At 36.5% G+C, this 14,421-nt stretch overlaps 1 protein-coding gene across 14 annotated transcripts in view; it reads left to right on the top strand.

Moving 5' to 3' along the window:
* The first annotated feature begins 419 nt into the window (after positions 1-419).
* CB3H14orf39 (chromosome B3 C14orf39 homolog) overlaps positions 420-14,421 on the top strand; it is a 53,438-nt gene continuing 39,436 nt past the window's right edge. For 5 of the 14 annotated variants that reach the window (XM_042989828.1, XM_042989826.1, XM_007095223.3 and 2 more), the window contains exons 1-4: positions 1,295-1,356; positions 1,452-1,508; positions 3,927-4,053; positions 8,578-8,667. In XM_042989828.1, the coding sequence (XP_042845762.1) occupies positions 1,308-1,356; positions 1,452-1,508; positions 3,927-4,053; positions 8,578-8,667 (323 nt within the window). In that variant the 5' untranslated portion in view covers positions 1,295-1,307. Of the gene's footprint in view, positions 558-754; positions 897-939; positions 1,091-1,294; positions 1,357-1,430; positions 1,509-3,926; positions 4,054-8,577; positions 8,668-14,421 lie in introns of those variants that run through there. The other 9 variants (XM_042989836.1, XM_042989837.1, XM_042989831.1 and 6 more) reach the window with 9 other exon arrangements.

The raw sequence follows: 14,421 nt of genomic DNA, 5'->3' as shown, positions 1-14,421 counted from the left end.
TTGAAACTAAACAAATGAGTCACTCAAAATGTTTGTTGAATGAAAATGCATTTGAACTCTTATACTTGCTTTTAAAGAAGTTTTGAAAATGCTGAATGCAAAAATATATTTTGATGATAGATTCTAGCGTTTTTTACTTTCACGTTACGATAATATCGATGTTCCTGCTGTTCTGCAAAATACTTTTTTAAACTGCTAGGTTACAAGAGGAATGAATAGTCTTCATGACGTGTTCCCTGTTGTTTCAGGGCTTCTCTGTAACTCCAGCACCACTCCTGGGGGTTTAGGGTGTTGGGTTCTCTCCTCGCCCCAAGGGAAGGGGTGATGGCCGCAGCACTGGTCTCGCGGGGAGTTTAATCTCGCTCTTCAGCGCGATCTGCGGCTCCCGTTCTCGGCTTCGCGGGGTCTCGCGGGGCTGGGTGGGGCTGAGGCGGGACTGCCGTCGGCTTTTCAGTGTCCGGGTACGCGTCGAGTACCCCGCGCTCCGGACCCGGAATAAAGTGTGGGACCCGGAGAAGGAAGGGCGTGGGTGTTCGGCTCCCGGAGGGAACCGTGAGGTGGGCGGGAAAGGGAACTGTCTGTATGTGGCGGTTATTCCCTGGGCGAGCGGCTCTGAGGGATTTGGGGGGCTGGCGGGCCCTGTCCCCAGAGTTCGACCAGAGGTCGCGTGGGGGTTTGATGGCGCGTGGGTTGGGGGGTTGGGGGCGGCCCCGGGTGAGGGGAGGCTCGATGGCTGTGAGGGTGTTGGTCCCGAGCCAACCTGCCGCTTCAAAACGCGCGGGAAGAGTGGCTCCTTGAATCTGCGAGTTAGGAGTGAAGCGACGCCCCGCCTCAGGCGTATTTTGTAATGCGAATTGGCAGTCCTGTGAAAACCTCCGCTTTTTGGAGTCCTGGTGGTAAATTCCTAAGTGTAAAATTGCACTCTTCCTGGGTTTTACCTTGCTGTTGGTAAAGGACTTTGTTTAGGATACTAGTTATTTTCAAGGGCGTATCGTTTTGGGAAGTCTTGGTGTCTGTGGACTCCAGAAGATTCAATGACTTATTGCAATACCACATACAAACAATTATGAAGGCTCTCCCCGCCCCCCAGGTATTTCAGTCGTGCAGCGACATTCAGCAAGTATTAAGTGCCCAGTACTGGACTGAAGGTGTTCCTCCCCTTCCCAGTGCTTGCCCCCCACCCCGTATTTTTCTGTAATAATGTCTGATTAGAAAGTTTGCTACCGAATGAATATATGCTGTTTTGCATATGACTTCAGAAAATCCTTCTTATAAATATTTTTGTGTTTTTTAGTGTAGCATCCAAGATGAATGACAGCCTATTTGTCAGTTTGGACAGGCTTTTGCTAGAATTTGGTAGGTATAAAATGAAAATAAAGAAATGGGTAACTATTTGTATTATTATTTAACATTTTAACAACGAAGTGAAGTCACAAAATTATTTATTTTAGTTTTCCAGTATGAGCAAGATGTAAGTACTAAAGAAGATATGATTCAACGGATTAACAGTAAGTCATTTGGCATGATAAAGGTATTTTAGTTTTTAAATTTTTTATGGCATATAAGATAATAATGCAGTTGCCAACTTACAGTTGGCATTATAACTTTTGTGCCAGCTCTATCTAGTGACTAATGCTATTTGCCTGAACTACAGATTCTCAATAATAAATTTCTGTATTCAGCATTTAAGTATTCTGTGTTGAAGAATTTTGCTTTAAGCAGAAGTAACCCCTTTGGCCCAGGTCATGATCTTGCACTTCATGAGTTTGAGCCCTGCTTGGGCCTCTGTGCTGACAGCTCAGAGCCTGGAGAATTCTGTCTCCCTCTCTCTCTGCCCCTACCCCACTCAACACTCTTTCTCTCTCAAAAATAAAAATTAAGAAATAACCCCTTAATTCAGTGCAGTTAAAAATATGTTATTTTTCTCAGACAACACCAGCTACTTCAAACATTTTATTGAAAAATTTTTGGTTTTATTTTTAAATTTATGTTCTTTTTTGTAGTTTCAAGTTTGTATTTATTTTTAATCTATTTTATTTGAGAGAGAGAGTGTGAGTGCAAGTCGGGGAGAGCAGCAGAGGGAGAGAGAGAATTTTAAGCATGGGGAGCCTGATGCCAGGCTTCCTCCCCACCTTGGGCTCATGAGCTGAGCAGAAGTCCAGAGTTGGACACATAACCTACTGAGCCACTCAGGTACCCCTCAGGTTTTTATTTAAATTCCAGTTAGTTAACATACAGTGTAGTATTAGTTTTAGTGATTCATCACTTAGGTACAACACCCAGTGCTCATCATAAGTGCAGTCCTTAATACCCATCACTCATTTAACCCACCCCACTGCCTCCTCCCCTCCAGCCACCCTCAGTTTATTCTCTATAGTTAAGAATCCGTCTTACGGTTTTTCCCCCCGCTCTATTTTCCCTGTGTTCGTTTTGTGTCTTAAATTCCACATATGAGTGAAATCCCATGGTATTTGTCTTTCTCTAACTCACTTATTTTGTTCAGCATAATACTGTCTAGCTCCATCCATGTCATTGCAAATGGCAAGATTTCATTCTTTTTTGTGGCTGAATATTCCGTTATATATATATATGCCACATATTCTTTATCCATTCATCAGTTGTTGGACATTTGGGGTCTTTCCAGAATTTGACTATTGTTGATAGTGCTACTATAAACATCGATGTGCATGAGCCCCTTTGAATCAATATTTTTGAATCCTTTGGGTAAATACCTAGTAGTGCAATTGCTGGATTGTAGGGTAGTTCCATTTTTAACTTTTTAAGGAACCTCCATACTGTTTTCCAGAGTGGCTGTACCAGTTTGCATTCCCACCAACAGTGCAGAAGGGTTCCCCTTTTTCCACCTCTTTGCCAACATCTGTTGTTTCCTGAGTTGTTAATTTCAGCCATTCTGACAGGTGTGAGGTGATAGCTCATTGTACTTTTGATTTGTATTTCCCTGATGATGAGTGATGTTGAGCATCTTTTCATGTGTCTGTTAGCCATCTGTATGTCTTCTTTGGAAAAATGTCTCTTCATGTCTTCTGTCCATTTTTTAACTGGATTATTTGTTTTTTGGGTATTGAGTGTTCTAAGTTCTTTATATATTTTGGATCCTTTGAGTGAATTTTTAAAAATCTTTTTATACATGACCAGAAGTCAGGGGTCAGGATTGATGCATGCCACATTTTCAGGAATAATTCTGAAAAATGATATTATGAGTGAAATGGCAAAACAAATTACATACATACAGTATTTTAAGATCCAACATAAAAGCTATTATAAAATAGAACCATTAATTTCTTGATTTCTGAAAAGGTAGAATTTGGTTACCTTTCTGTGACAAAAAAGAATACGGAGTATGAGTGCTAATAATTTATTTTAATGTTTAAGAAATTCTATTTTTATCTTGTATTTTTTCACTAGTAACAAAGAAGTGAGTTGAAGGTGTATTTAATAATTAATTGACATGGAATCAGTGAAGGGAAATTTTACATTTGTCAAAACCGAAACAAGTTAGTATCACATATGACTAAATGTTTACATGAACTCATACAATCATAAGATGCCACTGATTCTAGATATCACTTGATCTAGCCTTCTTATGTTAAAGATGAGGAACAGGGTCTTTTTTTTTTAATTTAAAGTTTTTATTTAAATTCCAGTTAGTTAACATACAGTGTCATATTAGTTTCAAGTGTACTTCTCTTCAGTCCAAACACAAATCCTTTGCTTCTGGATCTATGAGCAAGCCTGGTTCTGGTTCTGTGCTTTTTAGTATAGGGCCCTTCCCATCTCAAACCTCTCTGCTCCATTCTCTAACTCCTCTCCTTTTAGCTAAGTTGCCATACCCCTTTTTCCTCTGTGTTTGTTAATTTTGAATTTATGACTTCTACCTTAAGAAAATAAACATTTCTCCTTTTCAGAATGCTTTGAAGATATTAAAGAAAACAAGGCAGCTATTTGTAAGATACATGAAACTATAAATACGACAGATGAGGAAATTGGTCATTACTGTAAACATAGTGAGGAGATCAAAGACAACTGTAGTAAGTGAGTATTTGAAAGAAATGAACTTTCAGTAATTGTCACTGGATTCTTTATTTAAGGTTTCTGTTATTTATAATTTATAGTTTTTATACTTGGAGACACTGTTGCTTTAAAGTAGTATTTTGTATTAGCAAAATAATGAATCAGGTCTTAAATTGCTTTGCTACATGCTTCTGTAAAAAGGGCTCATAGGAGGATCAAAAGAAAAATAGAAGCACTGTAAGATCTAATTCAGATCCAAATAGTTTGCAGAATTTTGAATAATATAGGCTCAGTATATAAAATTCCTATTGGATAAAGTTGAAACAATTTCCGTATTTGAATTTTTAAGATTTATTTTTATGTAGGAGAATCTAGCCTAAAATAAGTTGATTTTCAAAGTGAAAGTACTTACTATGTTAAGAATTCTTTCAACATGGCTTCAGGTTCTGGATCCTAATGGTTAAATTTACTATAAGACATAAACATTTTGAAGCAAAGGCTTACTAATAGAACTTTATTATATATTACAAAAATAAAATGTGTCAGGGTGTCTGGGTGGCTCAGTCGGTTAAGCATCCGACTTCAGCTCAAGTTATGATCTTGCAGTTCATGAATTCAGGCCCCGTGTTGGGCTCTCTGCTGACGGCTCAGAGCCTGGAGCCTGCTTCAGATTCAGTGTTTCCTCCTCTGTCTGTCCCTCCCATGCTTATGCTGTGTCTCTCTCTGTCTCTCAATAATAAATAAACGTTAAATAAATAAATAAATAAAGTGTGTCAATTTTCTGTACTTAATATAGACCATTGTCTTTGTATTAACTACTATATTTCAGAATCCTATTTGTTTAAAAATATATTGTTGGGGCGCCTGGGTGGCTCAGTCGGTTAAGCGCCGACTTCAGCTCAGGTCACGATCTTGCGGTGTGTGAGTTCGAGCCCCGCATCGGGCTCTGGGCTGATGGCTCAGAGCCTGGAGCCTGCTTCCGGTTCTGTGTCTCCCTCTCTCTCTGCCCCTCCCCGTTCATGCTCTGTCTCTCTCTGTCTCAAAAATAAATAAACATTAAAAATATATTGTTATTCAAAAATTTTTTAAATATTTTATTTTATTATTTCTTTTGAGGGCAGGGGAGGGGCAGAGGGAGAAGGACAGAGAGAATTGTAAGCAGGCTCCACACCCAATGCAGAGCCCAATGTGGGGCTTGATTCCATGATCATGAGATCATGACCTGGCTGAAATAAGGAGTCAGGTGCTTAATCAACTGAGCCACCCGTTATTCAGAATTTTAATAAATCTTTTTTATTTTTGCCCTTTATAAAAGTAGCACATACCTAGTATAGAAATTCAAAAAGTATACAAATGTGTGGAATAAAAAGTTATTCTGTCTGCAGTTCCCACCTCAACCCTGTCCTCTTCCTTAAAGGAAATCATTTTTAATCGTTCTGAGAATCTTTTCAGGCATTTTTCAATAAAAATTCAGTATCATTATTACATATATATGTATGTCTACTTTTTCTTTTTATAATACGGGATCATACTGTACTTATGTTTTTAAATTTAACAGTATGTTATGTAAATTGTGCTATACATGTAATGATTATGTATAGATTTAATTCTTTAACAGCTCCATAGGATTTTATAGTATTAATGTGTTTTATATCATTTAACCATTCCCCTATTAATAGACATTTAGGTTTCCAGTTTTTCCCTAATATGAGCAACATGTACTGGTATCCTTCCATATTAATGGACCTGTTGCTATAGAATGAGCTTCTAGACATGCAGTTGTTAGATCAAAGAGTATGCACATTTAACTATTTAATAGATAATGCTGAACTGCTCTCCAAAAAGATTATATGAATTCATACTTCCACCAACAGTGTATGAGAGTTCTTGCTTCCTCATACCCTTGCCAACACCAAAATTATGCTTAAATTTTTGTTTAAATTTTTTGGCAATCTGATCAACAACAAAAAACCATATATTATTGAACTTTTTCTTCTATTTTGATTTAAGTTTTATTGTAGGAAGTTTTACCAGTGATTTCCTTCAACTAGATGCAGTGGGTGCTGGAAAAGTAGTTTCCTGTTAGAATCTGCTGTTCTAAGAACCAGTTGTAGAACCAGTACAAGATGTACTGTACTTCAGACAAGCTTAATCTCTCGCTGGGTTCCAAGGACAGTTAGTAGAGATCTTAATATCAAGATATACCTCTAATTCATGATTTCACCATACTGGTTAAGAGATCGAAATGTGGACTATGAATTTATGAAAGTACTAGAAGAAATGTAAGTGACTGTAGAATCTTTGAGAGTAGAAGACCTTTCTAAGTGTGTCACCAAAAGTAGAAACTACAGAGGAGACAATGGATAAATGTGACTACACACAAATTAAAATGAAAAATGCCCCCAAATGGTATAAAAGGCAAAAGAATAAGGTTGGGAAAGTGTCAAGTAATGGTTATTTTTAAAAATGTAAAGTACTTGTGGAAACTAATAAGCAAAAGCCCTGTTAGAAAAATGGGCAAAGAAAATAAATAGGAATAGGTAAATACCAAAATGAAGAAATGTATGTTTAAGAAACATGTGAATAAATGCCCAATCTTACTAGTAATCTAAGACATCCAAATTCAAGCAATAATAAAATGCTTCTTTTTGCCTTTAAGTTTTACAGAAATTTAAAGAAAGATAATATCCTGTGTTGGCCAGGGAATAAGAAAATCACTTACCTTGTACACTATAGTAATGTATGCTGGTATAAACCTTTTGGATGATATGTCAGTATTTTTTTAAAAAGCTTTAAAAATAAACATGACTTTTGTTGTACCTGGGTGGCTCAGTGGGTTAAGTGTCCAACTTCGGCTCAGGTCATGATCTCTTGATTTGTGAGTTTAAGCCCTGCATCAGGCTCTGCATTGACCGTGCAGAGCCTGATTGGGATTCAGTCTCACCCCCTCTGTCTGTGTCCCTCCTCAACTCTCTCAAAATAAATAAATAAGCTTAAAAAATTAAAAAATAAATAAACACGATTTTTGATTAAAAGTGTCCATTTCTGAGAATTTTTCGTAAGGAAATAATTAGGCATTCTCTCAAAGATGTAATGTATAGCAAGGTGTTTTATTTCAACCTTTTTTAATGATAGGAAAACATTGGAAGCAACTCTAGCGTACAACATTAGGTGATGGGTTAAATGGATTTTGGTATGTGCATATGAACAGTAGGCAGCCAATAAAATTATGAATGTATATTTATTGACATGGAAAGAGGTTAACTTTCTATTGACACGAAAAGATGTATATTGCAAAGTGAATGAAGCAATAAAACAACATTCATAGTATGAACCCAGCTTAGTAATTGTAGATATATATATAATTAGAAGTAAACTGGGAATATGTACATCAATATGTACATGCTTACAGAGAATATCTTTTCAGTGAACATGTATTTCTTACAGAATTTTTAAAACACTCAGAATATGTGTATGTATAACCTTTGACCTTATAATTCCATTTTTGGGAATGTTTTCTAAGGAAATTGTTAGAAATTCAGACAAATATTTAAGTAAAAATTCTATTTACCATGGAAAAACTTAGATTAAGCAAAAATGGCCAACAATATGGGAATGGTTAGATAAAGTTATGGAATATGATGTATTTATTAAAACCTTTACAATGAATTCTAAGTGACAAGGAAAATGTGTATAATTTAAAAGGTGATAAAGGAGGATACACATATATATGAATATAATCTCAAAGATGTTAAATTATGTACTTATAAAATCTGGAAATAGTTTATTAAAACAGTAGTAGTAGATATTATTCTGTATTTGAGAATATGGATGATAGCTATTTCCTTATATACTTCTCTGTGCTTCCAGTGTGAACTTTTTGACTCTGAAAAAATATTAAAAGATTAGAAAAAAGAGCTGGAGGAAATAGTTGAACAACACTTAGAATGGAAGCTGTCATGGTATATGCAAATTTTAGATTTGTCACATTGATAACATTTTTCAAGTCTTAAAACAAAAAATGTGTAAGATAGCTATTCATATTATTCTTACTATCTGATTTTATAATTCATTTTGGCCTAGTTTCTTTCTTTCTAGTTCAGGAGGGTATAACAATCTGAGTTTCTAAGTTTCAAGGGAGAAAAAGCCTCTCTTTAGCCCTTATAATTCTTTGAATCCTTATTCCAAAAGAATTTCTTAGCCAAGATATGAGAAATAGGAGAAGGAAAGCCTGATGTTGGAGTGTTGCAGAGTATATTCTAGAAATGCCATAGCAATACACAGTCCAACCACGTAACATTTGCTTCTACCTTAGTCATGGTTCCACAATGGGTTTTACATAAAAATTGATCAATGTTAATATTTGAGTGTATGTATGATTGTCTGAGTGGTGGTAGTGGTGGTGATGAGAGGTGGGAATATTTTCTTGTTATAAACTTGTTTTCTCCAGGAAGATATTCATTATCTTTAAATGGTTAAATTCATTTTTATTATCTCTTACAATTTGTCATTCTGAGATGCTAATTACAATTTTTTTTTCTATAGCTGGAAGCCAACATGTGATGTTTTTCATAAACATGAAGACTATATGCAGGACCAATTTACTGTTTATCAAGAAACTAGTGAAAAAGACAAGTACATATATTAATTTAAGCTTATCAATTCTATAATTTATTAATAGGATATGTGTAGCAAAGACGTTACTTGAAAAATGCAGAAACTTTGTACGTTGAGAGGTTTTTTGTTTTGTTTTTAAAGTAAATCCAGTGCTTTGTACTCTTTCGGTACCATTGGAGGTCTACCTATTCATTATAAAGCTCTACCGAATCCTTAGGTAGAAACAATTTGTCAGTAGCAATTGTTATAGCAGAGTGCTTCAATTAATGGTCTTTATAACTGAATTGTTATAGGTAAACATCTGGGGGAATAGTTAGCTGTAGAATTAGCTTGTGAAAAATTTGGAGTATTGACTTTTGAAGGGGATTTTATTTATTTTTATTTTTTTAGAAACTGTTTTCCATCAACCTTATTTCCATTTTGTTTGCCTCTGTAAAAGAGCAGCTTAAGACCACTCAGTGGTTGTCCCTATCCATTCAGTGGCCTGAGCAGTGGGAGCTGCAGATCAGTCTTCAGTGGCAGGCTAAGCACTCCAGTCTTCAGTGGGGAACTGCTGAATAGGCACAGAGGGCACCTGCACACCTTGAAGGGGATTTGATATGAGACTTCTCTTTTTCAGAGAGCTAATGTAGTGGGGTATTATATTCTGATGGAGAAACCCCAGTATTTGTATGGGTTTATTTTATTATGTATAAAATAACCTGGTCTTGAGTACTAAATGTAATTAGTGAATATAATAAAACAAGTTGAAAGACTTTGAATATATTATATAGCATTATAATTTCACTTAATTTTTTTTCAAAGGTCAATTTTTTTTAAATATAATTTTTTGTCAAGTTAGCTAACATACAGAATATACAGATTGCTCTTGGCTTTGGGAGTAGATTCCCATGATTCATCATTTATATACAACACCCAGTACTCATCCCAAGTGCCTTCCTCAACGCCGGTCACCTATTTTCCCCTTCCCCCTGCCCTCCATCAATCTAATTCTTCATCAAAGACCAAGTTTAAAATATTCAAATTGATGGAATATTTTGGCCTTCACAATTCCACTTCTTCATGTAACCTTCCTTGATTTTTAATCCAGTGCTAGTTATTTATTTATTTATTTACTTATTTTTATTTTTAAAATATAATTTATTGTCAAATTGGCTAACCTACAGTGTGTCACTTAATTTTTATAATGTTTATTTTTGAGACAGAGCATGAGTGGGGGAGGGGCAAAGAGAGGGAACAGAGTATCCAAAGCAGGCTCTGCCCTGACAGCAGTGACCCTGATGCGGGGCTTGAACTCAGGAATCATGAGATCATGACCTAAGCTGAAGTCAGATACTCTGAGCCATCCAGGCACCCTAATTTCACTTAATTAAAAAAATTGAAATATTTTCATAAATATTTTTTTCATAAATATTGAAATATTTCATAAATATTTTCATCATTTTTTATATTTTATGTCCTCTTTTATACTTTATTTTGTTGTTTTTTTTTACTTTTCTTCTGGATTTATTGATATATAATTGACATATAACATTGTTTAAGTTTGAGGTATACAAACAAGATGGCTTGATACATGTATGTATTTTAAAGTGTCTGCCACAGTAAGGCTAGGTAGGTAGCACATCTGTCACCTCATATAACTACTGGGTTTTTTTGTACTAAGAACATTTAAGATTTACTCTCTTAGCAATTTTTAAGGATATAATACAGTATTGTTATATTTACCATGCTGTGTATTAAATCCCCAGAACTTATTTACCTTACAGTTGGAAGTTTGTATCCTTTGGGCAACATCTCCTGGCCCCTGGCAGCCATCATTCTATTCTGTTTCGATGATCTGGCTTTTTTTAGATTTTTCATATAATTAAGATCATATCATATTTGTTTTTCTCTTAATCACTCGGCATAATACTCTCAAGGTACTTCCATGGTGTCATAAATGGCAGCAGTTATTTATTATGACTGAATAAAAAATTCCATTGCATATATATACCACATTTAAAAAAATTTTTTAAAGGGTTGGGATTTTTAATTTTTATTTTTAAACTCTCTGCTCAACATGGGGCTCCAGGCCTGATTTTTTTCCATTGAATGTATATATAAATATATATATATATATATATATATATATATATATATATACACACACACACACACACACACACACACATACAAGTGCACGCACACACACACACACATACACACACATACATACATACATATATATTACTTCTGTATCCATTCATCTGTAGATGGACACTTGGGTTGCTTGCATATCTGGTTATTGTAAATAATTCAGCTATAAACATAGGGGTTCATATATAATTTTGAATTAGTATTTTTGTTTTTTGTAGTGGAATTACTGGATCATATGGTATTTCTGTTTTCTGTTACCAAGTGTGTGGACTGGTATGACTCCCACTAGGTCCCTGGGAGGCCTCCTGGCTAGTCACTGGATAGATCTGTGGGTAGTCATGACTGGCCCTAAACTTTAGTGGCCAGAAGGGACTGGAACTGAGCCTTAGTGAGGTTTCAGGTTCCACAATCAAGATTGAGGTCTGTAGTCCTGGCTATGAAGGGACAGAAGGGCTTGTCTTCCACCAGGTCCCTGGGTGAGCTGGACCACTCCCTGACTGTAGCAGGAGGGGCTGGAGCCAAGTATAGGGCCCTTTTAGCATTTCTAGGGATACATATAGGAGTACCTATTTGGGGGGGCTCCAGGGCTAGCAGGTCTGCTGGTGGCCTTTGGCTGTGAGAGACCTAGAACTAAGTATATGGCTCTTGAGGATCTCCTTGGGTGCAGACAGGAGTGTCTCCCACTGGGAACTAGACCCTTAGTACTGCTGATAAACTGTACCTGTGAGGGGGTTGGAACCAAGCATAAGGCCCATCGAGTATCAGGATCTTTAGGGGCACAGACAGGAGTGTCTCCTGCTGGATCCCTGTGCCAGCAGAACTCTTTGATGACTGTGGCTGGGATGGGCTCGAGCCCAGTTAATGGGGCCCTTCCAGAATCTATAGTCTGAATGAGTGTGGCAAGCTTGCCTCCAGGGGCTCCCAGACTGCGACCATAGGGACTAGAGCTGGTTCATGGGCCACTGCAGGGTCCACAGCTGGGACCAGGGAATGTATGCTTATTTCCTGACACAGAGGTGGGCATGACTCCTTCTGAGTCCTTTGGTGTATAGTGCTGGTAACAGACCCAAGGCCAAATGGGCTGTAGCTGAGGTCTCAGGAGTACAGAACTATTTCTGGGTCTGTAGTCAGGACCAGAGTGAGTTAACCACCAGGATGTGAGCCTGCCTTCTCAAAATAGCTCTTCTTAGTCTTGGACTACACCAGGGTTTCACAGTCTCCTACCTGGATCACAAAGCTCTCACAAATGCACTTTTGTCCATGGATATATGGTAATTACTATTTTTGAGGGGGCAATACACATGAGGGATGTTTTATTCTGTCCTCTTGCTGGCATCACTCCAATTTTTATATTTTAATTAAAAACATACTAAATATAGACTGAAATACCCTTTATATTCAAAGATGGGTCTTAAGATAACAACTAAAGTAATAGATTTGGACTTTGTTGGCATTTGAAATCATGGAAATAGGTAAGATTGCCCATGGAAATGAATAGAGCAAAAAGGAAAGAAAGCTAGAGTATACAGTCATCCAAGGAATAGGTAAAGGGTGAAATTAGTGAAAGAGACTGTTACTTTGTCATTTTAGACCCTGCTTCAATCTAAAATGGATTTGAGATAATTTGTATAATGCCATAGTGTTAAAAGAAAACTAAATATAAAAATTAAGGCTATAGGAATATAAGGATAATGTAAGAAGATGAAGCATTTGATTAGAATAGAAATTCATATTACATGGCCTTGTACATTTGTTAAATATAGATACAGATTAGGTTCTGGAATTCTTAGTAGTCAGGCATTGTGGAAATGTGATCATTTTGGGATTCAGAGTATTCATTTAAAAACCAGTTCAATTGTTAAGGATAAGCAGAAGTTTTTCCTGGTAATGAGATTTGAGAGAAATTTCTCGCCTGAGTTCTCATTAAAGGATAATTATACAGGGTGGTAGTATCTTCAGTGACCTCCCCAAAATAAACAAAATATATATTACTTCTTAGAACATCTCTCAATGCAAGTCATGGCTATAAAACATTATTAAAAATGCTTCTTTGAGAGGCTAGAACAAAGCAGTTCAAAAGTGTACCTAGCTGATAGTGTTTGTTGTGGATGACTTCTCTTAGGTAGCCAGAGTAGTCACTGTAATAGTGGAAACGAGTATTTCTTTCTTAAACCAACCACATAGGTTGATTGAATTGATGACTCAATACCAGATGCTTATAAAAGGAAATGACTCCATTTGTTGGTATCATGGATGCTGAAGGAAATAGAGGAACCAGCTTCTTGTTTCTCCTAATCTTCCATTCTAGACATTCATTAAGACTAGTATTGTCAGCAGATGAGATAGTCAGGGCTCTTCTTGAATCATGATTTTGCTATGCTGGTCTCTGCTAAAGTCCCTGTATGGAGTATATAAGAACAGTGGGCATGAATATACAACATGAATAGGGTACATGTGGAATGCTAATTTCATCTGAAACTGGCCACTCCAAGTCAGTTTTCTATAGGTATTTCCCTCTTCCCTGGGCCATTTTCCCAAGAAGTGTGGGATTAGGGGTGCCTAGGTGGCTCAGCCTAGGTGACCTTCAGCTCAGGTCATGATCTTGCAGTTTGTGAGTTCGAGCCCCGCATTGGGCTCTGTGCTGACAGCTCAGAGCCTGGAGCCTGCTTCGGATTCTGTGTCTCCCTCTCTCTCTGCCCCTCCTCCACTCGCACTTTATCTCTGTCTCTCAAAAACAAATTTTTTTAAAAAGAAGTGAGGGATTAATTAGCAAATAGGCATTTAGAGGAATAGGAGTTTTGGGGCTCAACTGCTTTATCTTGCTAAAGGGGACAGAGTTTAGTATAGATATAGATATAGATATAGATATAGATATAGATATAGATATAGATTTTTTTAAATTTATTTTGATAGAGAAAAAGTGGGGGAGGGGTAGAAAGAGAGGGGGACAGAGGATCTGAAGTGGGCTCCGTGCTGACAGCAGAGAGCCTGACATGGTGCTCAAACTCACAAACTGTGAGATCATGACCTGAGCCAAAGTCAGATGCTTAACTGACTGAGCTACCCAGGTGCCCCCAGAGTTTATTTAGTATATTAAAAAATTAAAACATGAGGAGATTCAGATCTGCTGATCAGTACAATGCTGTTATCCTTACTTTTTTTTCTCAGTATACAAGCATTTATGAATACTGTTCTTTTCTCATCTGTTAAGATGCGATAATCATAGTATCTTTAAATAAATTTCCCCCATATAGAATGTTTTGATTTAGAAAATTTACAAAATTTTGAGGAACATAAGGACTATATATTTTTAGAAATTTTTCAATGCATGTTCTTTCTTGAAACTTAAGAATTGGGTAGAAAGAATCTAAAGAATATATTTCCTATGATAAACCTCGATTGAACATTTTCATTGTTGTAGATTAGGATTAGCAAACTTTTTTTTTATAAAGAGCCAGATAGTAAATATTTTAGGCTTTGTGGGTTATACTAAGTCTCTGTTGATACTCAACCTTACTGTTGTGATGCAAGAACAACTTTAGACAATACAAAATGAATGACTGTGTTCTAATAAAACTTTATTTATGGACATTACAGCTTGAATTTCATATAATTTTAATGTGTCATGAAATACTA

This window comes from Panthera tigris, chromosome B3 (assembly GCF_018350195.1).
Source record: "Panthera tigris isolate Pti1 chromosome B3, P.tigris_Pti1_mat1.1, whole genome shotgun sequence".
Taxonomy (NCBI): domain Eukaryota; kingdom Metazoa; phylum Chordata; class Mammalia; order Carnivora; family Felidae; genus Panthera; species Panthera tigris.
Note: the sequence above shows the minus strand (reverse complement) of the source record. Positions and strands in the feature narration are given on the sequence as shown.